This window comes from Hyperoodon ampullatus (assembly GCF_949752795.1).
Source record: "Hyperoodon ampullatus genome assembly, chromosome: 15".
NCBI classification, from domain to species: Eukaryota; Metazoa; Chordata; class Mammalia; order Artiodactyla; family Ziphiidae; genus Hyperoodon; species Hyperoodon ampullatus.
This window is the reverse complement of record NC_136928.1, coordinates 59,328,084-59,354,854: the sequence shown is the minus strand read 5'-3', so window position 1 is coordinate 59,354,854 and position 26,771 is coordinate 59,328,084. Positions and strand designations below refer to the sequence as shown.

Genomic DNA, 26,771 nt, shown 5'->3' with positions numbered 1-26,771 from the left:
ATGGTTACCATATTTCTCCAGCTGGATTGTTAGCTATTTTGGACAGAGATAGATCTTATATCTTTCTGGCCTAGAAACAGCAGGCATTTAATAAATAGTCATTCACTAATTGATTAACTAATTGGTATTAAAAAGAAAATTTGAGGCATTTTCCCTCCATCTTCATAATAAGGAGATGAGCAAGGGGAAGGCAAATGTAAGAATGTTTTTGAAGTAAGAAAAAATGCAAACCTTTCTGCAAATGTGGCAAAAAATTAAGGGAGAAAGGAAAATAGAAGATAAATACCATTAATATTCCCAAGCAGACTTTAGACAGTTATAGGAAAATGGAGTATCAGAAGAAGGATACTTTTTAAGTATCTAACATGTATTTCGTTCCTTTTTCTCTGCAATATTATTCCACTCCTTCAAAGTCTTCAGTATTTCCAATGTGTTAGGTCGTTTCTTGGGATCATTTGAAAGTAATTTCTGGAGAAGATTTTTCTGTAATGATAGTAAGAGTCAATACTAGGAAATAAAACATTGCAATAAATAAAATTCCGATTATTTTTAAGTGCTTACTTCTTTGTTGTCAAATACATCTGAGAAGATGCCATCCCTTAGATTTTCAAAAAGCTAAAAATTAAACATATATATTCATTAGTAAATTATTCACTTTGGAGAAAAAACAAACTTAGGAAGCACTAAAGCTGGGGATACCCTAAATCTGGGATATTTCTAGATCTTTGGAAAATCTCTTTAGCCAAGAAGCAAGCAGGAATCCTCTCCTCCACCCACCCCATGTTATAACCATCCTGAACATTACAGCATGTTGAAGTGTTAAGAGCATCATATGAATTATCACCCTTCATCCTTTTTGGAACCCTATGCAATAGGTATTTTCATTATCCCTGTTTTACAGAGAAGAAGGCTGTTGAATCCAGGTGAGTCCCTTTTACTGAGCTTCAGACTAGGATATCCAGTTGCATGCAGTCTTCAGTGGCTCCCTGCTGCCTCCACAAGAAAGTCCATATTCTTGCCTTAATTTAGCCCCAATATATCTTTCCAGTACCATCAACCACTACTTCCTTGACTTATATACTCCAATAAAAATGACACCAGCCAGCTATTCCCAAACACACTTTTCACATTCCTGTCTCCACATGGCCTTCTTTCCAATCTGGACTATTAGAAGTCAACCAGTCCTTCAGAGCTCAATTTAGACATTTAGTCTCCATGAAACCTAAATCCCTACAGCTGGCAAGACCTCCCTCCTAGCTGTTTCCATTAGACTTCATGCCTTCTCCTAAAACATTTACAGCATTGTCTTATGTTACCTTTCCTCCTAGAATATAAGCTCCCTGAGAACAAGGCTTATTTATTTTCATAACCCTTGGAGCACGTAGCACAGGGTCTTATGCAAAGCAGGCAATCAAAACAATTTTACAGAGTGACTCAATTAGGAAGAAACAGCTACAGTTTTATGAGATGTACACACCTTCCAAAGAAGACCAAAGTTTTTGATCTTTAACAAAAAGTACTGGTTGCCCAAACAGGAAAGGGATAAAAATTCATATTTCATTTGCAGTCAGCACTAATATGCTCTAGCCCATCCTCATGTGAAGGCAATAACTGTCTGCAAAAGCACTTTGGACATGACAGCCAATAATATTTGTTGCTTAATTCTTTCTGTGAGATTATTTACCTTCACTGTTTCTATCAAAGTGGAACATATGTGAAGAAGTTCTGCAAGAATTAGCCCCAAAGCAAAGATGTCCACTTCATTTCCATAGTCTTCCACAGAAGAAATCTGAAGAAGCAAAAGTATATTTACAATTGTGACTCATCTGATATAAACATCCAAGCCTTCTAAAGCCAAAAAAGTTATCTGACCAAAATGTATCACACAACAATGTATGTTTATTAGCAAGATGTGTGGAGTCTGACTGCCCAGGTTCAAATCTCTGTCACTAAATAGTTGAATCACCATCAATGTGGGAATAATCTCAACCATAAAATGGAGATAACAATAGTTTTAACCTCGTAGCTTAACTGCAGGGTTAGACGAGACGAGCAGGTGAAGCAGTTAAAATCGTGCCCAGTAAATCAGCTGTATGCAAATGTTCATAGCAGATTTATTCATAATATTCCACAACTGGAAGCAATCCAAATGTCTATCAACAGAAGAATGGATGAACAAATTGTGGTATATTCATACAACAGAATAGTATTCAGCCACAAAAAAGAATCTGCTGATATAAGCAACAACTAAAGGTTCTCCAACAGACATTACTTTCAGTGAAATAATCAAATACAAAAGAGTACATACTGGGGTTTCCCTGGTGGCACAGTGGTTGAGAGTCCGCCTGCCGATGCAGGGGACATGGGTTCGTGCCCCGGTCCGGGAAGATTCCCACATGCCGCAAAGCGGCTGGGCCCATGAGCCATGGCCACTGAGCCTGCGCGTCCAGAGCCTGTGCTCCGCAACGGGAGAGGCCACAACAGTGAGAGGCCCGCGAACCACAAAAAAAAAAAAAAAAAAAAAAGTACATACTATATGATTCCGTTCTTATGAAGCTCAAGAACAGGGAAGACTAATCTATGGTGATAGAAGTCAGAGCACTGGTTGCCTCTGGGCAGTGGAGAGGAGTGACTGACTGGAAAGGGGTCTAAGGGAATACTCTAGGGTGAGGAAAACATTCTACATTTTCATAGGCTTGTAGGTTTCACAGGTCTATGCCTTTGTGAAAACTAAAAAAAAATGTACATTTAATATCTGTGCATTTTATGGTGTATAAATTATTCCTCAATAAAATGTGACAATATAGGATGCAGGAGGTATTTAAGAGAGTGGGAGTTAAAAGGGAGCTGTTATTCCCCTACTGTCTTCTACCTTCACACTTTGCAAAAAACTTATGTTTTTATGCTGAATAGTCCCCAAAGGAAGAGGTGTGTTCCTTCTTCATTCTAGACTCTCAAACCATCAGATGGCTCAGTGTATTTTTTCTTAGATGACAAAATAGTAGGGGTATTTTGAAAGATATATTACCTTTCAGTAAAAAATCATCTTTAAAGGGCATTTATAAAAAAAAAAAAAGATAGGACAAACAACCCCAAAAGATGAAAATAGACAGTAAGCAATCAACCAAAAAAACAAACAAAACAAAACAAAACAAACCCACCTACTAGAGTAATAAGTCTATATATAAGCCAAACATTCATGAATTGATAGCTGTACAACCATATTCATAGCAGCAATACAGTGATACTCAAAGTAGCTAAAAGGTAGAAGCAACCCTAATATCCATCGATGCGACAGATTAACATAATGTGATATATCCATACAATGGAATACTATTCAGCCTTAAAAAGGAAGGAAATTCTGACATACGCTACAACATAGATGAATCTTGAGGATATTATGCCAAGTGAAATAACTCAGAAAAGGACCAACACTGTGTGATTCCACTTATAAGAGGTCCTTAGAGTATCCAAATTCGTAGAGAAAGTAGAATGGTGGCTGCCTGGGGCTGGGGAAGAGGGGAATGGAGAGCTATTCAATGGGTCCAGAGTTTCAGTTTGGCAAGGTGAAAAGTTCTGTGGATGGATGGTAGTAATGGTAGCACAACAGTGTGAATGTACTTAATGCCACTGAATTGGACACTTAAAACTGGTAAAGATGGTAAATTTTATGTTATGTGTATTTTACCACAATTAAAAATAAATATATTTTAAAAATCAACAGCCTCATTAATAACCAATAAGATACAAGGAATCCCATTTTAATAGCAAGACACGATACATATCCAGGGAAAAGCTTTAAAAATATGAGCAATCTTCACAAAGAAAAAACAAATTTTCATTGAATATTTTCATTGAAGAATATAAAAGTGGCCTTGAGGTAGAATATATTATTGCTCCCAATTGTGCACTGGCCTCCCAGAGAGAGCATGACACTTCCCCACCATGTGTTTGTCTTGAGCTGGCCAATTTGCTCTGGGCAATGACTTTTAGTGATGTATGCCACTGAGGAGCAGAATCTTAAAAGCCATCACAAGGTTCTGACACTGCTTTCTGCAGTGAGGACAGCAATACCCAGATAGGGTTCTTCCTTCAGCCTGGGTTCTAGAATGAAGGAGACACGTGGGGCAAAACTGGGCCAAGACTGCAGCCATCACACCACGTGAGCAAGAAATAAACCTCTGGTGTTGTGTATGCCACTAGGAAATCAGTGTCATTTGTTACCATAGCATAGCCTGGCAAAAGCTGACTGAGGAGGATTTGAATAATGGGAGAAATATACCAATTTCTTAGAGACTTCTTGGAGAAGAAGTCTCAAATATATAAAGATGTCAATTCCCCTCAATTGAATCCTTAAATATAATGCAATTGCTATCAAAACATCAACACCAGTTGTGGAACATGACAAACTGGTTCTACAGTTTATTTGGAATAGTAAATGTGAACACTAAGAACATTTTTTTCTTCCAGTTTCATTGAGATATAATTGACCTACAGTACTGTATAAGCTTAAGGTAGAACATTTTTTAATTGAAGAATAATGTCCTGATATCTATCAGGACATTATATAATGCTATAATAATTTTATAATGCTAAAATATAAAACATTTTATAATGCTATAATAATCAAACAGGATGATATTAAAGAGGAAAAACATTAAATAAATCAACTGGACAGAATAGAGTCCGGAAACAGATCCATAAGTGTGTGGGAATTTCATGTATGATAAAACAGCATATTTATATTGTGTTAAATATATATATAAAATTTACCGTTTTAACCATTTCCATTTGTACAATTTAGTGGCATTGCCTTCACAATGTTGCATAATCATCACCACTATCTATCTCCAGAAATTTTTTCATCATCCCAAACAGAAAATGTACCCATTAAACAACAACTTCCCATTCCTCTCTCCCCATAGCCCCTAGTAACCTCTGTTCTACTTCTTGTCTCTACAAATTTTCCTTAAAAGAATATTTTAGATCATTAACAATTTGATACATGGTGATGGGGCAGTTTCATACCCACATGGGGAAAATCAAGTTATACTCCTTCATATATATACAAAAATTAATTCAGCTAAAGTGTCAATAAAAACACTAAATATTTTTATAATCTTGTGGTAGGAAGGACCTCCAAATTAAAAACGGTTAACCCAGAAGCCATAAAGAAAGTATTGAGGGACTTCCCTGGTGGCACAGTGGTTAAGAATCCGCCTGCCAATGCAGGGGACACAGGTTTGATCCCTGGTCCAGGAAGATCCCACATGCCATGGAGCAATGAAGCCCGTGCGCCACAACTACTGAGCCTGAGCTCTAGAGCCCGCGAGCCACAACTACTGAGCCCGTGTATCACAACTACTGAATCCCACGTGCCTAGAGCCCATGCTCCGCAACGAGAAGCCACCGCAATGAGAAGCCCACGCACCACAATGAAGAGCAGCCCCCGCTCGCCGCAACTAGAGAAAGCTCGCGCGCAGCAACGAAGACCCAACGCAGCCAAAAAAAAAAAAAAAAAAAAGATCAAGCTACACCTCATTCATCTCAGTGACCAAAACTGCAGTCTGATAATTCCATAGTCTGACTGAGAGTGTGAGGGAGGAGGCAGCATTCTCGTACACATTAGTAGGAGAACATACTAGTCACCTGTTTTGAATGACAATTTCACAGCATGTATCAAGTTTTTTTGAATTTTTGTATTTTATCTATTTTTTATACAGAAGGTTCTTATTAGTTATCTATTTTATACATATTAGTATATACATGTCAATCCCAATCTCCCAGTTCATCCCACCCCCGCCACTTTCCCCCCTTGGTGTCCATATGTTTGTTCTCTACATCGGTGTCTCTATTTCTGCCCTGCAAACTGGTTCATCTGTACCATTTTTCCAGGTTCCACATATATGCGTTAATAGTATGTATCAACTTAGAACTGCACCTGTCATTCTAGTCAACAATTTCACTTCAAAGAATCTATCATGGATTATTATCAAAATATTTGTTTTTAGACTCAAAGATAAGGAGGAAGACACATAACAAGTCTATAAATGTAAAAAGTTGGAAACAACCTAAATAAATGCCCATCAATAAGGCAATAGTTAAATGAGTGCCGCTACATCTATACTTTGGCATACAATACACTTGTTAAAAATAATGTGTCAAATCTATTTGTACAGCTATGGAAAGATTATGATACACTGTTGAGTAAAAGAAAATTAAGTCACAAAATAACATTATAGTATCTTGTAAAATGTATTTATGTATGTTTTTGTGTAAAAAGTCTCTGTAAATATATATTTGTATCTGTATATTTTTTATAATGATCTAAAAGGATAAACCACAAACTCTAGTGAGAAGAGTAGAAAGGAAGGGTAAGGAGAGTTTTCCATTTTTATTCTATTTACTTCTGTACTGTTTTAATTTTATGAGAGGTGCCTATTATTATTATAGTTAAAAAAATGAAAGAGATAAAAATATATATCAACAGAAAGGAAGGGGAACTCACCTGTTCTGGGCTCATGTATCGCTTAGTTCCCTGTTTACTTGTCCGCGCTTCATCATTTTTCAGGTATGTTACAAGTCCAAAGTCTCCAATCTTTATTTTGTTCATACCTACTAAAAATATATTACTTGGCTACAGAAAAAAAATTGTAACATGTAAGTACCAATTTGACAGACTTTTATCACACATCCAAATCATATTTAGTAACAGCTATTTTTATATTTACTTATAAGGCATTTACTCTTACATAGGTAAGCCCAAAACAGGAAATTTATTATTATCAGTCTTTAAAATGCTAGCTGAGGAAGTAAGGACTTTTTGGCTGAGAGCAGAGAAGGCTTGGGGCATAGCTGCCTTCAAATATCTGAAGATAAGTGGAAGGTGGATTCACTCTGCCTGGTCCCAGGGGACAGATCCAGGACTAGAGGATGAAAACAACCACAAGATTTGCCTTAATATATCCTGATATACTAATCGTGTGGTCCAAAGAATGGGAGTTAGAAAGTTCCCTATCCTACAAAGTATTCAAGACAGTGCTGGACGCCCTCTTGGTGGAAACGTTGCAAATATGAGTCCAGAATTTGATGGGGATTGAAGTAGACACCCTTAAGATCCTTTCTAATTTTGAGATTCTCAGAATGAGTTCATTCCCAATAATGCTGCAGAATATCATATGCAGAATTTCCCCTGGGGGCTTCCATTACGTCTATTTCTCTAGGCGTCTGACAACTTCTTCACAAACATAGCCCATCTTTTTTTTTTTTTTTAATATCTTTGAATTGATACAGCCACTATGGAGAACAGTATGCAGGTTCCCCCTCTATCTTTGAAGGCATATCAAGTTAACTGGAAGCTAATGACTAGCACTGAAATATTTTTTTCCACGTAATTCTTTAAGCAGAATGAAAAAAAAAAAAGGAATGGAAGAACCGAATGACAATTCCACAACTTTGTAGAAGGTATTGACCAATATTCTAAAGACCATGAAAACATGAAGGTTGTTGATGAGGAAATTAATATTTTGCCATGTTTGAGAAAGCTACTTTCAATGCAATGTTGGGCTATCCACACACACACACAGACTCAAGGAGACAACACTTAGGAGAGGGCCTAGTAAAGAAACTGAAAGAGAAGAGACCATAAGCCCAAGCAGGTTGAAAGAGCAGCTTCCAAGAACCAGCCTGAAAAGGCCCATGCAGAAATCAGAAGTTAGATTAGAACAATTAATGGTTAGATTGGAACCTACCACCAGTAACACGGACGGAAACCTGTAGACGTGTGGGGATGTAGAGAGAAAATGTGCCTCTGCTGTATTCAAGTTACAGTGTAGGAAGATGTTGGGTTTGCAAGTACAACTGCTGGTCCCACACAAGGCTACAGCCTGGCTCTGAGAAATAGGAGGTTGCATTTACGAAACTGTCTAAATATATAAGCTGGATGGGACTGTCTAGTAAAAATATTAGATTGCTAGTTTATAGTTCATTAAAAAGAAGAAAAACATGATGCCACATTTTGTCTAATCAGTTATGGTATGACTAGGCAAAATGTTGGATGGTAGAACATAAAAAAGGGTGCGAAAAGAAAAAAGGGCGCCAACTGGGAATTCCCTGGTGGTTCAGTGGTTAGGGCTCTGAGCTTCCACTGCAGGGGGCCCAGTTTAGATCCCTCGTTGGGGAACTAAGATCCCACAAGCCGCAAGGTGTGGCAAAAAAAAAAAAAAAAAAAGGAGCAAACTTTATCCAGGAGGTACAGGAATAAGGGCTGAGGCTGACCGAGGGGCCTGGGCCGATTTGGGGACTGAACTCCTCAGGCCGTAAGCCCTCACTCCAGAAACCTCTGTGTCCATCACCAGCATTTTTGGTCTGGTTCTTAAGGTAAATGCTGGTTGACTTTATAGAATCGGGGCTTTATTGGGTATAGACCGTTCTCTGGCAAAGCCACCAGTAGCAGGTATTTTGCAAAGCATCACAAAATAAGGTACACGCCTTTGTTTATATCTTCTCTCAGATATGAGAAAACAGTAACTGTAGCAGTGAAGCTAGGAAGTTGAAGAAGATGAAAGAAGGCTCAGTAGTATTAAAATTTGACCTTTGAGCACCTGCCGACATAGAGCAAACATTCTCTGCAGACACAAGAAAAGGTCAGCCCCCGACACGGAGCACAAGCAGTGTGGAATACAGGAGGGAACTGGCGGACCAGGTGGTGGGAGACGGGAGCACTGATCAGAATTTCACTAACTCATCCTGACAAGGGTCTGGGAGGTAACACCCGAACTGCTGAGTAGAGGAAAGGACTGTGTAAGTAGATAATTTATTTGCAAATGATTATAGAAATAGATAATCGTGTTTAATTTCTTATTTAACTCTATGATTTATTTTGAAGTGTAGGTATAGCCATTCTAAATGTATCCTTTTGAACAGAGTCATTATATCATTCCAACTTCAAAGAACACCTTCAGATACTGTTCAAAAAAGATACTGGAACCAGGTAGACTCCTACATGAAGGTAGCAGACATCCAGCCCCTGGGCAGACCAAGGATGCAATACCTCTTAAGGGCCATCTTTTTCTACCAAGGCCAAACAAACAACTATGTACACGGTTGCTTATTTTTCTCAAGGTACTTTTTGCTTTGTTTCTCATTCCTGGCTGTTTTAGACAGGTGGGGTAAGCAGAGAGCCAAGGTCCACATAGACAAGGTGCTTCTGCCTGATCCAGAGTGACTGGGAAAGGCTCATAAAGGAATTGGGACCAAAGGGGACAGGCAGAGAGTGTCCAATGCAAGAACATGAGCAAAGATTCGGTGACAGGATTCAGCATGGCCAGTTTGTGATAAGCGTAGGCCAATCACAGGAAGTTGAGTATGGAGGAGAGGCTGAAAGCTCTTCTGTTTCTCTTCTTTCATTTTTGAGGAGGAAATGGGAAAACTGCTCAACTAGACCATAAAAGAAGCTAGGAAGCCAGAAGAAAATGAAAATACAAAGATATGCTACATGCTCCAAGGTTTGGATTACTGCAGTTTTCCAATCATGGGGCACAGATGTCTAACCAAATGCCAAGAAAATTCTAGACTCTGGACCTAGTGGCTGTGACTGCCCTCAAGAGTAATGACTGAAAGGTTAAGAGAACCATGTTCCCAAAGCCAGTTACCAGAGTCCCTTCTGCCTCTCAGACAAGCCTGAGAAGCAGCAGAGGCAGGGACAGAGCAGCCAGCTGGCTGTGCCAGTCACAATAATTATTTGCACAAATGTTCGGTATACTAAAGCTCTTAGTGTTTACAACTGGGGTGTGACTATCGGCCAGGAGGACAAATAGAACCAGAAGTGAATGTGCTTCTTCCTGTGGAGCTCAGTGTCTCCATAAGTTTACAGCCCTGGAACCTTCTGCGTGGTTCTATAGATTGGTATTTGGGGCAAGTGCTAGATCCATTCTAACTTTAGAGAATCAGAGATGTTATCTCCTCATGACTGTCAATCGATTCTAAAACTAAGGAAGATAGACTTTTAAATTAATAAATTATGTTTATCATTTCCTAACAAAGTACTTTTTCCACTTACCTTAAGGTCTCTATGAATTAACTGTTTTGAATGTATGTAATGCACTCCTTTTGTTATTTGTTCAAAGAATACCAAAGCCAAACATTTGTCTTGTTCCTTGCCTCTTCTACTGTCAATCCATTGCTCCAATGTCCCTTTATCACAGTATTCCATTTGGATGAAAAGGCACCTAGTCTTTGATCTGGGTATAAAATTCACAGTATGTTAGAAGTAGCAATAAAAATAAATTTATAAAAAAATACACTTAAAATTCCATTAAAAAATTGCACCTTCTTAAAAATGCCAAAATATGTCTCAAAACAGAAAACTAAATATAACAAATTTGAATCAAAACATAATAACCCAGTCTTTATTTAAATCATAAATTCCCAGATATCCAAAGCTTTGTTTAGCTAAGTTATAAAGTAGCAGCCTGCCCATTCTTTGATGCTGAAGGTCCTTGATTATCTTTGCTAATAGATAGGAATAGAAGCATAAATACAATGGAATTGCAGAAAACCAAATTTCATTAATATATACAGTAATTTTGAAACATTTTAATTCACCATTGCTCTACTGAGCATCTATTTTGTGAAAGGCACAGAACAGGCATCTAAAGATAAGAAAGTGAGTTAGACACTATCCTTGCTGTCATGAGGATTATAGTTTAATAGGACAGAGATAAAGGAAAAACAAACCTAAAATAATAGTACATGGGTAAGAATTCTAAGAAAAGTGCCAACAAATTGCTATGAGGTGTAGCAGGGAGGACTGATTTTGCTAACGATGGTTTTTTGTTTTGGTTTGGTTTTTGGTTTTTTTTCTGAACTAAGTTGGCCTCAATACTAATTTAAATTCTTTGAGCATATGTTGGCTAGAAAATAGAAAAAGGTAGCCAGGGATTTGCTGAAAGCTGAAGGCTGTATGCTGATGGTACTTCTGAAACCGATGATAAGGTTCCCAATTACATGGTGTGGAGATGGTGAATGAACAGGCCCACAGTGGCCTCAGGATTGTACTGAAAGGACTGTCTCCAAGAAACACTGGGTGACTTTCCAAGGGAGGCGCCAGCTCTTTAAAACCCTTCAGTCCCTTTGCAGTGGCTTATTTGAGACAAAACGTCAGTAATGCAAGGTTTGAGGGGAGGGTGCCCTCATCACAGCTCAGGGTCTTGGAATTATTTTCACTGCCCACCACCTGACCATAAGTGGTATAACTGCATTCAGAAGAGGCCCCTTGACTGCACCCTGCCAACCAGGTGAGAGGGACAGAAGAGGGCTGGCAGTGGAGGAAGGAGGGAGCCTCCAAATGCAGCATCTACAGCAAGTTCAAACCTTCTTCACAAGACTCCGTTTATGGCCTGGACTGAAGTCAGGGCACGTGAGCAAGCCTGTACCTTAAACAACAGAGTCAGGAAAGCTAAACCTGAGATTTCAAAAATCACAGAGGACAATTAAAAATAGGTTTTTTAAAGCAAGTTTGGAGCAAGAAAAAGACTATTCATTATCTCCTTACTTGTAGAATGGAGGCATAACAGTGTCTCAGTGTTTCTGGCTGTGACTATTAAATGTAATAATTAATGGCCTTACCCAGTGGCCCACACATAGTAAATGACTGTTTCCTCCATCCCATTATGACTATGGGAATTTCCTTTGAGTTACCTTGAAGAATTTATGCTTTGCTCAGGATCGTAATCAAGCCCGGCCCAACAACCGTGGTAGTGAACAATATTTGCATGATCAAGCACTGCCAAAGCTTTCACTTCACGCTCTACCTTCCTAGTTAAAAGAAACAGGGAACACAAAAGCGTCAGTATCCATCCCTGATAACAACAACAAAACACCTCGAGCAACAGGAGACAACTACCTATATTCCCTTATTAAACAGTCGCCATGGTTCCCACACTGAGTTTTAGAATGGAAGCCAGCGGTGCTCAAAAGGAAAGAGCGAACACACAGAAAAAACACAGCTGTTCTCACTCTCAACATAAGAGAAAAAACAGTGACTTAATTATTCTAAACATCACAGTTTAAAAGTCATACGTAGTAGTCTGTGAACTGCCAGTGATGGAATTTTTTTTTTCTGGGGGGGAGCTAAAAAAAATCATCCACTATGTTTTATTTAGACTTGTGTTAAAATCACTTTGGATTTCATAAGCAAACCCCATTTGGGCAGCAGTGGTAGGTAACACAAGCAGCGTGAAGAACCTAATTCAGAATTTTCAGTGTGTGGCAAAAGTACACAAAGGGGGTGATCTATGCAGAGAGACTGAAATTTCATTGCACAATGTGGAAGCTTTACAGGGATGTGTAGTCAAGAGCTATGACAATTCTATGCCAAATGGAATAAATAAACTTGAGATTTCAAGGATGAGAAAATAAGCAAACATTTTATAATTTCTTTTTTTAATTTGAAAAGTTCTATAGGATGTAAAATTTATAAAAATAAAGAAAAAAATTACTCATATGTCAACACAATTCTAACATAATCATTTAATATTTTAGATTATTTCTCATAGTCTTTCTTCATATACATGTTTACATATTTGTAATTATAGGGTATATTTTTATACTATTTTTTTCCATATAATGTATTAGCTTTAAAATTTTCCTGATTATTATACAATCTGTATAACCATCACGTATAAAGTTTTTAATGTAAGATTTCAAAAGTATAAAAAAGTAGAGCAAATAGTAGAATGAGCCCCTACCTGGCTCATCATACTGTTTCATCAGATAAAACAGTTATTAACTCCTGGCTAATCTTGTTTCATTTATACTCTTACCTACTTCCTCATCTTCCTCCTGGATTATTCTAAAGCAACTTCCAGCATCATACTATTTCATGTATAATATTTACAGTATATAACCCTCATTTTTAATGACTGCAAAATAGCCATTGATCAGGGGAGAGAACAAAACATACTTAATCATTTCTTCATTGCTGAACATTTTGTTTGCTCTAATTTCTCACTGCTATAAATGACATTGTGATTGTGATTTTTATCTTCTTGAATAGCTTTTCCCATAATCTGGGTAATATCCTTGGAATAGGTTCCCAGATAGGAAATCCATGGGTCAAAGCATATAAACATTTTTATGGCTCTAGATTAATATCTCCAAGTGTATTTTTCACTGTGTTTTACCAATTTATGAAGCCACTAGAAATGTCCATGACATTGCACCCTTATCATAATTAAGTATTACCATTAAAAAAGATGTTAGGGGAGAGAAGGAACAACCGTATTTCATTTCTGTTAAGCAAAACGATGAAGAAGGAAAAAGCCTTGTTTTGATGCCGAGTACGTATGAAGATATTTCAACTGCAAGGCATTGTGCATGGGACAGAAAGTAGGTTGGTTTAACTGGATGAAGAGCACCTGGGACACCATGCCTGCTTCTCCTTTGCTCATGTCATTTTCCTTCACCCATATCCCTTTTCCATCTCCTTCTCTAGTCCTTGTGGGATCAGTCTGGCCAAGTTACAAATAGTTAACAACTGCCCGAAAACAACAAGCAAGACTGGTGAACATGTGATTTAAGACCTGCTTCCTCTGCGTTTTCCTTCCTGAAGGAGTTCTGCTATCCAGTAATTGGAGTGGGGTGGGGCTTGGGAAGGGCACAGATAATACGTAAGACAAACATGGGAAGCACTGGTATATAGTGGGAACACCTCAGATTGGTATTCCAGAGGATGAGCTCTAAATCTCCACCCTGTTACCACAGTAGATACTGTCCAATATGGTCATCATGAATTTCTTCTCTCCACATACTTGCATCCACTCCTCAGATTAAGAGGTAGCCAATTTGCCCTCCCCGAGAGCTGCTCTTAGTGACTTTGTTTAACCAATATAATGTGGAACTTCCAAGACTGCTCCCTCCTGGGATGAGTTGCTCTGGGACAGTCCTTCTTAGAACCCAACAGCTAAGTTGTGAAAAGCCAAGACCACATAAAGGGGCCATGTGGAGGCGCTCTGGTTAACAAGTGCCAGCGGAACTTGTAGCCACAACCAGCATCACTGCTAGCCATGTGAGACAGCCATCTCCGACGTCCAGCCTTGTCGAACTTTCAGATGACTCCTGACCGCAAATGCATGAAGAATGGCCCAGATGAGCACAATCAACTCATAGGACCACTAGAGACAGTAATAACTAGGTGTTTTTAAGCCACTACACTTTGGAGTGGTGGATTATGCAATAATAGACAACGAGCACCCACTAGCTTTTACGTTTGTCAAATCAGTTCATATCTTTGGATCTCAGTCCCCTCATCTGTAAGATAAGGAGATGAAACTAGAAAATCTCGAAGGTCATCTAAAGCTAAATGATTTTATAACTTCAGTTTTCATCAAGACAGACTCAAAAGGATGATCAGTGGTATATCCATTTTTTAATTGAAGTAACCACGGTTAAGTGAGATCATTTCAGAGTAAGCCAAGTTCCTCATGGTAGAATGACATTTTTAAGGAGGACAAAAAAAAAAAAAAAGCTAGTGCAGAAGAGAGATACATAAAAAAGAACAGTTGCAGGTTCAAAACACCTTCCCATTCAAAAAAGTAAAATATTACTACTTACTCGTTATTATATTTAACACATTTAATAACATAAGTCTTCTCATCAATTCTGTGTTTGGCTTTGAAAACTTGGCCAAATCCACCTGCGTCAATTAGTGTTACTTCTGTAAAATCTCTGATAAACCTTGAAAGATGAACGTTACTGTTATTCTGAGGTTCAGGGTTCGCTGCTCCCCACTCCCACCCTCCCACTTTCCCTTAACAGCACTGGTGAAATGGACTGTCTAATAGGCAGGACTCTCCTAAATAAGAAGGATCGACTTCACAGAAATTCTTGAATTGCGAAGGATAGGTCTTCCCTCTTCCCATCCCAACATAACAGATCACCCCTGAGAGTCAGTCACCTTCTGGTTAAACAAAAGCCATGGTAAAGAATCTTATCCCAAGTATAAAACTTTAGAAAACAGTGCCACACTGTGTTCCCCGGCTACCACCAAGCTGTTACAGGAGAAATGAGCACATGCTCTGAGCCTGCCCACGTTGGCAGTTCCTTGGGTTTCCCCTCTCCCTCATGCCCAACATTCCATCATTAGCCCTGCCAATTCTCCTTCTAAGACACATCTGCTGGTGTCTGCCCACCTTTCCCCATCAGTCCAAACTTCCATCAGACTCCCGCAGAACTTTGTTCACTGGACACTCCACTTCCTCTCCTTCCTCCACTCCAATCCGTGATCCACAAAGCCACCAGTGTGATAAACACTAAGTCTGATCACGTCTGTTTATTGCCTAAACCCTCCCATAGCCCGCCCCTGCATTCAGCAAAGCCCAGAAAGCCCTTACATGGGCTACAAGGGACCACCTGTTTGGCCCTGCCTCCCTCTCCAGCTGGTCTCCTGGCCCCGGGCCCTTGCTCACTGCCCTCCCAGCACACGGCCTTGTCTCCGCTCCTCTGTCGTTCACATCACCTTTCCCACCTTCACCTTCCCACATGCTCTTCTGCAGAAGCTCAGGGCCTCCCCACAAATGTGACCCCAGAGAAAGCCTTGCCTCACCCCTCACTCTACATCCAAGGGTTCTGCTTTCATTTCTAACCATGTCACGGCTTTTCCTTCAGACCTCTGACCACGGTTTGTAATTACAGACTTTTTCATGTAATCATCATCCCCTCAAAACTCCAGGAGGGCAGGAGCTGTTTCTATTTGTTCCTGCTATAAATCCAATGTCCAGCACAGTGCCAGGTATATATTAGGTACTTATTAAATATTTGGTGATTCTTTATTATTTTTTAAGCTCGTATTCAATGTCCCCCTGTTGCAAATAGGCCTCCTTTGTTTTAGATACTTTATTTAAGCCCAAACACATGATCTACCACAAAAGCAACCCCTTTTCAAAGTGAAATCTGCTATGGAGCTGGAAAATGGAAAACAGATCTAAGTGGATCTATTCTGATTCCTGCAGGAGTACTTTTGTTGAAAAAAAAAATCACTGGTTTATAGAAATATTTGTTTTCAATAGTAAAACCTTCCATAGATGTCAGAGAAATCCACCTGAGAATCACACAGATCTACACTTACCACATTCCATTTGAATTCATCTAAATTGTGTTCCTCCAAGAGACAATGATCCTTTGTGGGCCTGATTGTGCTAAAACAATTAAACAGTTCAGGTAGAAATATAATTTAACCTGCCTGATGTTCAACAGTCCCTTAAGAAACTTTTGTCAGAGGAGCAAATGTATCCTTAAACAAATTCTTTTTCGCAGTTTTCCCTCTTACCTGGAGTCCACTGTATACCTGTTTTCTTCCCTCTTCACAGGAGAGTCAAATGTAGGTGCCAAAGATCTAAAAGTTAAGAGAAGCCCGTAAACTCAAAACTGAAATCAAATGTAACTTGTTTATATTAGTATGTTTCATGTCATGCACTAGGCTTTTTATATATATATATAATTTTTGCGGTACGCGGGCCTCTCACTGTTGTGGCCTCTCCCCTTGCGGAGCACAGGCTCCGGACGCGCAGGCTCAGCAGCCATGGCTCACAGGCCCAGCTGCTCTGCGGCATGTGGGATCCTCCCGGACCCGGGAACGAACCCGTGTTCCCTGCATCGGCAGGCGGACTCTCAACCACTGCACCAGCAGGGAAGCCCCGGCTTTTTATATTTTGAGTCAACTATTAGAATAATGAGGTAGCAAATACTAACCTTTTTCTTTAGAAACAATATGGTTCTCTGTCCTCTATTTTTCGCTCCTTTCTTGGTTCCTCTTTTGGCCTTAACACATTCATGGCCAGCATGCCGCTGGCCTCTCTCTTTCTCCCTCTAGACTCAAAACCTCAGCAAATATATCTCTTTGAACTCTCATCCTGGTTGTGTTTCCTTTGACCTTTATTCCTTGCTGGTGGTAAGCCTCCTACAACTGGAAGTTCAAATACCACCTAAAACTAAACAAATACAAATTGCTATCTCTCCCCTAAGCCGTCAAGTCTTCAACTCCCTTAACACCATCAGTGCCATGACTCTTGTCAGCATCTCATCCACAAGGAACAACCTTTGTATCCTTTTTCCTTTGCATCTTCTTCACCCAGTTCTGTAACTCAGTTCCCTCAAGTCATGTCTACTCTTCCTTTACAGTCTGTCTCACAAACGCTCCTCCTCCCTCCTCCCTGACACTAGAACCACGACTGACAGCCTGATCATCTCACACACAGGCCTCTCTCATCTTCATTCAAATACCCGCATCAGGCATCATCTCTCTGCAAACATCACCTACCGTTTGGAATGTACTGGTGCCTTATAATGGCTCCTGCTGCCATCTCACTCTCACTGCTGACTGTACTGACATCCTTGCTTTTCTTTTTGGTTCAAGAAACCAAGTCACCATAATTTACATAACATTTGGTCTTTTTTTTTCTTCCCCAAGTTATGATACCATTTCTACTCTACCTGCTTATCTGCAAAATAATGCACTTCTCTTTTGTGTGTGTGTGTATGTGTGTGTGTGTGTGTGTGTGTGCGTGTGTGTTTTGGCCGTGCCACACAGCTGTGGGATCTTAGTTCCCCCACCAGAGATTGAACCTAGGCTCCCGCAGTGAACGCACAGAGTCTTAACCACTGGACCACCAGGGAATTCCCATTATGCACTTCTCGTGAAAACATCTCTCCAAACCCACTTCCTCTGTCAGCCTCGTCCAAAATAATGCCCTTAACCAATTACTTGACCAATAGCCCCAGAGGCCTTTATGTCTACAGTGTAGTGTGTGCATATGTTCAAAGATTTCTCTACGTATTTAAAAGTATTGTTTGTAGATTTCAAGATTTCAGTGAGCCTTAATTATGCTTTCTACTCTGAAACTCCACTCAAATAAGGGCACATAATACTCTACAAATACTGAAGACTTAATAAATAAGGCTAATAAACTAAGTCTGAAATAAAACTACATTTCAAAACATGATCAATGCATAATGATACTCACCTCTTCACATTTCTGGGATTATTTCTGGAACTGTTCTATAACAAAAGAAAATGGAGAATATCAATAGTTTCGGATGATTAAATTAAGTATCTTGCTTTTTCTTGCCATCCTTTCTCCTGTATGTCTAGATGGTTCTTTGATCACATTTCTTTGTCCTTAGATTAACAACCTCATCAATTTGTATGCTCTCACTAAGCCCTGCTTTCACTGCACTTGGCTATATCAAAGTTCTCACCGATTTTAGCAACCAGACAGATATGGCAGGAAGATCAAAAAAGACAAATTGCAGGACATGTTCTGCAGAAGCACTGATTCTCCAGGTATAGAACATGGCCTCCTAGGTGATCCTCTGGCCAGCAGATCTTAGCAAGAAGGTGTGCATCACAATCACTCACAGTGCTAGTAAAGACACAAGTGTGGCCCAGGGATCTAGTTTAAAATATTTTCATTTTTAGGACAAATTAATAATTTAATTTTAACATTTAGCCAAAAAAGGAGTCTTTGATATATCTCTCAAAAATTAATATCATATAGCTCTTCTTCACTCATATTCACTTTCATTCTGTTAGGTTTTGTGGGTTTTTACCAATTTTAATATGCTGACACAGACTGCGAATACCCGACTAAGATTTCTTGAGCTCATATCAGCTGCCAGCCTCAGTTTTGCACAGTGACTACATTATGATAAATTCAGACATTCTGTTCATGGACAATATTGTTTCCAATATCTTCTATTACAAGCAATTTTGCAAAGAACACGCTTATACATGTTTCTATGTGCACACGTACCCATGTTTCTCTAGAAGACGTACCTAGGAACAGAACTGTTTGGTGGTACAGCTGGCACACCCTCAAGTCTACCACATATTGCCAAATTGCTCTCTAAGAGGGCTGTACCAATTTATACATCCACCAGCAGCATATAATAGTTATAACAGCAACAGAGCTGTGCTAACACTTAGTATAGCCAGACTCAAATGGATGGGTTTAAAATGGTATCTAACTGTTGTTTTGATTTGCATTTTCCTGATTATTATGAAATAAAGCACCTTTTCATACTTTGTCTGTTGCCCATTTGGGTATTGCTTCTCTGAACTGTCTGTTCAGCTCTTTTGTACATTTTTTTTACTGAGTTGCTTGTCTTTTTCTTATTGATTTGCTTGTAGTTCTTTATAAATAGGATAACTTTGATAAACACTAATCAGCACCACAAAAACGATCTGATTTTTAAGTTTAGTTTTTAAGTTTAGTTCTAGTTTTTTAAAACAGAAGCAGAACTCTATTCATAAAACTTTTAAGTACTATCCAATTGATAGAAGAGCTGAAGCCCGATCATAGAAAATATATGAAAATACAAAGGTGAGTAGGGGGAGAAAGATGGGAGTGAAGAATAGAAGAATTTTGCATGTGAAGAATGGGAGTTAATAAAGAAAGGAGAGAGTGAAAAGGCTGCAAAATATTTTGATTTAGTAAGAACACATGAGAAAAAAATTGAAAAATTATGGTTGGGTACTGGAGGTCATTTTTAGATGGGGAAACACAAAGGAAAATAAGATTAACTAGGAAGCATAGAGATTAATACTATACCCCTGGAGATTGGAAAGACTTGTCTAATGTGTCACTGTTATCATTGCTTTCTGCTTCATTTGTTGAGAAGTCATTTTCAGATGGTGACTCAGAAGCACTAGAAGAAAAGGGGACAACTATTAGTTTATGAATTTTGCCTATTTTTTGTTGATCAGTAATTGCTTTTTCTAAATTCTCCTTAAACATTAAACATTTTCATAAAAATTTGCTCTTTCAGGCCACAATTTGAATCTGTTAAATAACACAACCGTTTCTCCACACTTACGATGTGCTTGTTGCTGAAGAGTTGCTTTGGACATCACCACACGCAGTATTGAAACAACCAGAGGATGTGTCAGCTTTCTGGAAGATTTAAGTGCAACTAAATTACTTCTCCATAGTGACTCAGTCTCTGGGAACCAACTACCACATTTATTTCCCCACATTTACCAAACTCACAGCCATAAAGAATTATGGGGTTAATACATTTTTTATGGATGTTTGATCTGGATTTAAAAAAACAACCTTGAGTTGTCAACAGAACCGTGATCCCTCTGGGGCCTCATGGTCCCATGGTTCGTGGCTCATTTTCGGGACACAAAATGGAGGAATCCTTTTGCTATGTGACTGGCTGTCTTGGCATCATCTAAACATCATCTAACCTCAAATCAACTTCAGAGAGAATTTTAAAATATAAAAATTAAATCCAAAGGCAGTACATACCATTAAATTTTCTGACTGTATCTTTTCATAAGCCAGTTTAGCAGCCAATTGTTTTGCCTCCTGTTTAGTGGAACCTTTACCAATACCATATTCATTCTCTCCAACTTTGCATTTATAATGAAATCTAGGAGAAATGATAAACAGTATTAACCCAAATACCAAAAAACAGTAAATCTAACTCATGATTCAGAAAAAAAAACACACATTAACAAAGGCCTAATATAACACTAATTTAATAGGTGGCTTCATAGTTCATTTCTTATTTAATTTAAACCTTCAATGAGATGGCTGACCAGTTTGCCAGAATAACCAGGATTGGGTAACATCTCAGCTTGCATTTTCCAGGCAACTTCTAACTCTTTGTTGCTTCATTGAAAGATCTAGCATTAAGGTACCAAGTGGTGATTTTTTCTTTAATTCCCCAAAAGTCAAAAGACATGGAGGCAGAGAAGGAAGACAGATCCAATGAATTTTTCAGAGATGTTCAACTGGAAAGAAAAAGCCAGTAGAGGAAGTGGGGCTTCTACAGGAGAAATAATAAGGTTAGAGTGTTTTTGTAGGAGATGGGCAAAGCATCCCTAACTTCAGCTCTAACTTTAGCATTTTCTGCCCCCTGCTCATGTGCACAAAAACCTAAGAAAATCCTCACAGTGCAAAAGCCCCATGCCGAAGTCACCCCCTCCCCATATGAGCTGTAAGGATGCTTGTGGTTAGGCAAGGATCCTTGGACAATTATGTAAGAACTATATTTAAGGTGGCAAAGCAATGGACATGGCAATTTATATCATGGAGTTACCATGCAGCACTACAGAATTATTCCAGTATGATTTGTCACAGAGGGAAACACACCCTGCCAGGGTGAGTCTTCCCCGCTAGGCTCTGAAGGGAAAGTTAGGGAGCTGGGCTGAGTGACTGGATCATTTCTAGGGCTCCTATTTTTCTCCAGCACTCCCTAAATAGAATTCTCTCTTTCAGCGATCGAATGTTAAAGCCCTTAATTCAAAGAAACCAAACAAGTGAGCTACAGGAAAATAAAATAGCCTCTTAATTTATTGAGATTGACTCACAGAATTCACTTATGAATATTTCACTCCAATGAATCCTATCACATTTTTCTCTTCCTGGTTCTGGCCTAAAATCCATCAGGGTGAAAAGTAAAACATCCATAGCTGAGTCAACTCCGAGGACAGTATCCTAAAGTGGTTGCTTGGATTATTTGCCATTTAGATATTTTTTCCTTCTCCCTCATTTAACTGGTTGGTTGTAGCTGAGAAACAATCTCCATCATGCTCATTTGCTTTCTGCTTTTCCCAGTTCAAATCAATTCTTCTTCCTCACGTCCAAAGTCTTAGCTCACTGGTGACGTTCTCAATATCTCTGACTGACGCTCTCATCTGTCCCCCTCATCACATCCCTCAAATCCTGGTCTCCGCACAGTCCAGGGTGAAAGCCCGTTCCTTCTAATACATGGTATTTGTTTAGAGAGTGACACCACTAAATCAAATCGGAAGGGCGAACACCTGGACAAACAGCTCTACTCTGACAAGGGTGGAAAGAGAGTCATTCCACATGTGTGGCAGAGATGTTTTCACACAGCGACTGCCACCGTGACCTCAGGGTTGGGAAGATTTTCACAACCCTGCAGCAGGGGCACCCCATCGTCTCTTAGGCTTCCTGCAGACTAAACCATCCAGATATACCTCAGAAATAAAGGATTCCTCAGATTTGATCAATTATGGGATATGGGTCCCAAGTCTTCAGCAATTAAGCATTTCAACATTTTAATTACAAAGATGTCCCATTGCTTGTAAGTCATATAAAACCTTTTCTGCAGAACGTACCAAAAAGGACAGATATTTCCAGAAAATTAGACATGAAAATAAGCCTGCTCTGTTGCTTAGATACAATGAAACAGAAGGAAAAGCACGACATCTCACTTTTCGGGCCCACCGTCCCTCGATTCACATGCTTCATAAAATACAGATAGGTTTTTCTTCTGGGCAATCCTATTAAGACGGCCTATGTAATTCTCAATGGGTGGCACTTCTGAAGGACTTCCTGTCTGCAGTGATGAAGGACTAGTGGCCTAAAAGAAAGAAATGTTTTGTTTAATACAGATGATCATCAAAATTTATTTTGTCTAATAAAATTACTACTTTTGTCTAATAAAATTACTAAATGAATAATTTGAAAGACAACTTCAAGTTTATGGATTTCCCTACTATAAAACTTTAATAAAAGTATAAGTATATATCTTCCTCTGCCAGAAAAAACCCACAAGGATAAATTTTAACAGGAGAAAAGAAATCAGCCATTTTCCTTTTTATAGTTTCATAAAGAAAAACAAAATAGTCAATTTTCTTGTTTATCTGGTAAAACTCTATAACATTTTCTGGTTTGCTGTGCCCTTTGTAAATCTCAAAGAACAAGACAACAAATACCAAAGTAAAGCTATATCCTGGATCACAACTTCATAGGAAACATGAACACAATAGCATTACTCCTTCCATTGTCATCTGTCCCTTTTAAAATTCTTAATTTGACAAAATCTTGTCCAAAGTTTTTCTACTTTGTTAACTTTGTCAAAGAACTTTTGGTTTTACTTATCTTCTTTATTATTTCTTTGGGTTTTTTCACATTAATTTCTGCCCTTATTGTTATCACTGTCTTTCTTCTGCTTTTTTTGTGGGGAAAGGTATTCTACTGTTCTTTTTCTAACTTCTTGACTTGGTTTTCTGGCTCTTTAACAATTTATGAGTTTGTGGTTTTTGCCTGATTTATTTTTCTCAGTTTTGATTAGAAGGGTGACATCTTTAAGTTAGATTTTTTTTTTTAATTAAAAAAAAATTTTTTTTTCTTTTCTTTTTGGCTGCAGCACATGGCATGAGGGATGTTAGTTCTCAGACCAGGGATTGAGCCTGTGCCCCCTGCTGTGGAAGCATGGAGTCTTAACCACTGGACCGCCAGGGAAGTCCCTTCAAGTAAGATTTTTCAAGAAAATATCTTGAATACTAAAATTTTTCAAGATTTTCAAAATCTGAGAATGATCCTCTTTTGTCCCACATGTAAAATGACTTCTTGTCTCATTTTACAGCTACTGCTCCAATGTCTCCTAGTTTTTAATGGTGCTGTGAACAGCATGATATTTTTTTTCATTTTTACATTTTATATAATTTTTTCTGCCTAGATGCTCATAGGTTTCTTTCTTCATCCCTGGAGCTCAGTACTTTCACAAGGGCTGATGTTGTTCTTGGTGGTTCTGTATTTTTCTGTATTTGTTTAGTTGCTGGGTTGTTTTAATCTGCAGCCAGGTCTTTCTTTATTTCAGAAATGTTTTCTACTGAAGTCTCTTCAGATAGCTTTTTCTGTACTAGTTACTCTGTTCTCATCTTCAGGGATACCAATTATACGTATGTTGGTTCTTCATCATCTGCCCTCCATATAGATCATTCTCCTCATGGTCACTTCTATCTCTGTCCTTTTTCACTGCATTCCCTCAATTAGGTGGAGGAGCTCCTTCCAGAACCTGTTAGCTCATTTCTCACTGTTTCCTTAGAGTATGTCACTGCTGCTGGCACTCTAAATAGTATTGTCCCGTTTTGCCCACTCTTCCCTAGGTGTACCTCTCATTCAGGGTTCTACAGAAATGGGGCCAGGAAAAAGACTGAACTAAACTTTGAAAGCAAAAGAAGTTGTAAATTGCTTTATTCTGCATGTGAGTATTTTCTCACAGAGAAAAATACCATAAATATTTCTGAGTTCCCTTTCACTAGGGAAAAAAAGGTAATTACTCACCTTCTGTTCTTTACTAATTATTTCAAAAGCTAATTTGGCGGCAGCATTTTTGGCTTCCTTCTTTGATCTACCTTCAGCCTTTGGAAATTCTCTGCCATCTATTATAACTTGATAGGTAAACCTAATTACAAAGAAAAATTCACAAAATATTATAAAATTCATGCACTATCTAACAACAAGTGTTCTGATCACCACTGCTTCCTATGACCACCTTTGAAAATTTTAACCTATGTTCCACACAGAATTCAAGCAGTCACCCCCAAACAGCAAAATAGCATATCATCTTGAAGCATGGAAAGGCTTAAACCCTCTTTTTTCTCTGGAGTCCTCTGAAGTTACCACTTTACATCAAGAAGACAGTACTCTCTGGCAACTTTGCTCTCAAGCTAAAGAATTGACTTCAAAATTGTGCCAGAGCTGCCATTCTCCCAGTTTATATTTTCTAGGGATATACCCTTTTTTATAGCAACTTACGTTAAGTTATGTGGAGGTCCTGTCTTACACAGTTCACGATACTTAAGTACTGCACTGTTCTTTTGTTGGTACTTATTAAGTTCTTCTATATAGAAACATGGTGAACGACCACTGGCCATTTTTTCCTACAGTAACCTACAATAAAAGAGATGTTTCAAAGAGGTGATACACTCAGAACATATTTAATTTAATTATCCCAGTCTAGTTTAAGAGACAAAACAGGATAAGATGACTCTCCTTTATACAACTCATCTCAGTCCCACCTAAACCCAGAGAAAACTTATTACAAAATCTTTCTTTCTCTCTCAAGGACTACACAATCAAGCTAATTTCTCCAAGATTTTCTACTTTCAAAACTCAACTGGCCAAAAAAAGGCTGGAGGTCCTTCTCTGTAACTTTTCTTTCTGCTTCCACTGAGTGCCAAGTGCAAGTCTGTCCACCTGCTTGAGAAGTTAAAAGCCTGCAGGAGTAGAATTATAATTATTTATGTTGAGAAGAAAAAGGTTGAGAGTATATACAAAGTTTATGAAATCATGAAAGATTTAGCTGTATGGACATTGATTCTCCTATGAAATCCCCAAAAATCCCCCCTTTGAAATTGTCAGAAGTCAGTTTTAGGACAATTTACTCAGCAGGCAAATTATGCCCCTGTTTATGGTTCTCACTGGACCAAGATAGTAGCAATGATTTAAGTTACAAACAAAATCTAAAGAATATAGAATCTAAATATAAGAGCCGAAGCTATAAAACTTTAGAAGGAAACATAAGGGTGAATCTTCACAACCTTAGATTTGGCAATGGAATCTTAGATATGACAGCAAAAGCACAGCAACAAAAGAATACATAGATAAATTGGGCCTAAACAAAATTAAAAATGTTAATATATCAGAGGATACTATGAAGAAAATGAAAAGACAATCTACAGAAAGGGATTTTTATAAATAATATAATTGATAAAGACCTAGGATCCAGAATATATAAAGAACTTTTACAGCTCAACAACAAAGAGCTAAAAAATTAAAAATAGGCAAAGGACTTGAACAGACATTTCTCCAAAGAAGATATACAAATGGCCAGATATACAAATGGCCAAGAAGCACATGAAAAGATGTTCAATATCATTACTTATTAGACAAATGCAAATCAAAACCACAACTAGATACTACTTCACACCCACTAGGCTGGTAATAATAATAATAATAATACAGAAAATAAATGTGTTGGTGAGGGTATAGAGAAATTGGAAACCTCATACATTGCTGACGGGAATGTAAAGTAGTGCAGCCTCTATGGAAAGGAATTTGGTGGTTCCTCAAAAAGTTAAACTTAGAATTACCATATGACCCATCAATTTCACCCCTTTGGTGTATACCCAAAGAATTGAAAAACAGGTTTTGAAATACTTATGCAGGAATATTCATAGCAGCGCTATTCACAATAGCCCAGAAGTGGAAACAAATCAAATATCTATCAACTGATGAAGGGTAAACAAAGTGCTCTATATCCACACATGGGATCTTATTCAGCCATAAAAAGAATAAAGTATTGAAACATGCTACAACAGAGCTACATGTCAAAAACATGCTAAATGAAAGAAGTCAGACATAAAATGTCACATAGTGTATGATTCCATTTATGTGGAACATCCAGAATAGGTAAATCCATAGGCAGAAAGCGGACCCTGTTGACCTCTCGTTTCTTATTAGAAAGCTCTTTTGATTTTCCTTCTTCCATGGTCACTCTTTCTAACACTCCTTAATCTTCACAGCCTTTAAATGCTGGAGTTTCCCCAAGGCTTGGTCCAAAGACGCTATTCTCTTCACTCTATACTTTCTCCTCAAGGTAATTTCTCTCATGCCCATGATTTCAAAGATCATCTATTTGTCATTAACTCTAAAGTTTATACATAATTTATGAACCTCTTTCTGCGTTTCAGATCTCTCTATCCAACCTCTCCACTTGGACAACTTGAATGACTTTTAAACTCAAAAGATCCAAAATTGCATTTTTAATCTTCCCTCAAGCTGGTTTGGAGTTTCCTTTCTCAGAAAATGCCTCCACTGTGCATCCATGTCTGAAAGCCGTGAACCTGGGAGGCATCCTTGACATGTCCTTTCCCTACCTTCTGATCTATACCTAAGTCCTGTCCTCCAAATCCTTCTACTTCTCAATGACGTCTATAGCCACCATCC

At 38.5% G+C, this 26,771-nt stretch overlaps 1 protein-coding gene across 1 annotated transcript; it reads right to left on the bottom strand.

Moving 5' to 3' along the window:
* Positions 1-360: 360 nt before the first annotated feature.
* Positions 361-24,697, bottom strand: EIF2AK2 (eukaryotic translation initiation factor 2 alpha kinase 2; the record flags this gene model as incomplete). Its single annotated transcript, XM_079721191.1, has 15 exons — positions 361-483; positions 562-615; positions 1,685-1,789; positions 6,509-6,637; positions 10,061-10,241; positions 11,701-11,817; positions 14,614-14,736; positions 16,328-16,393; positions 18,021-18,055; positions 19,608-19,704; positions 19,873-19,949; positions 20,310-20,433; positions 22,247-22,395; positions 24,105-24,225; positions 24,579-24,697. The coding sequence occupies 15 exons, from the start codon at positions 24,695-24,697 to the stop codon at positions 361-363; spliced, it is 1,620 nt and encodes a 539-aa protein (XP_079577317.1).
* Positions 24,698-26,771: the final 2,074 nt, after the last annotated feature.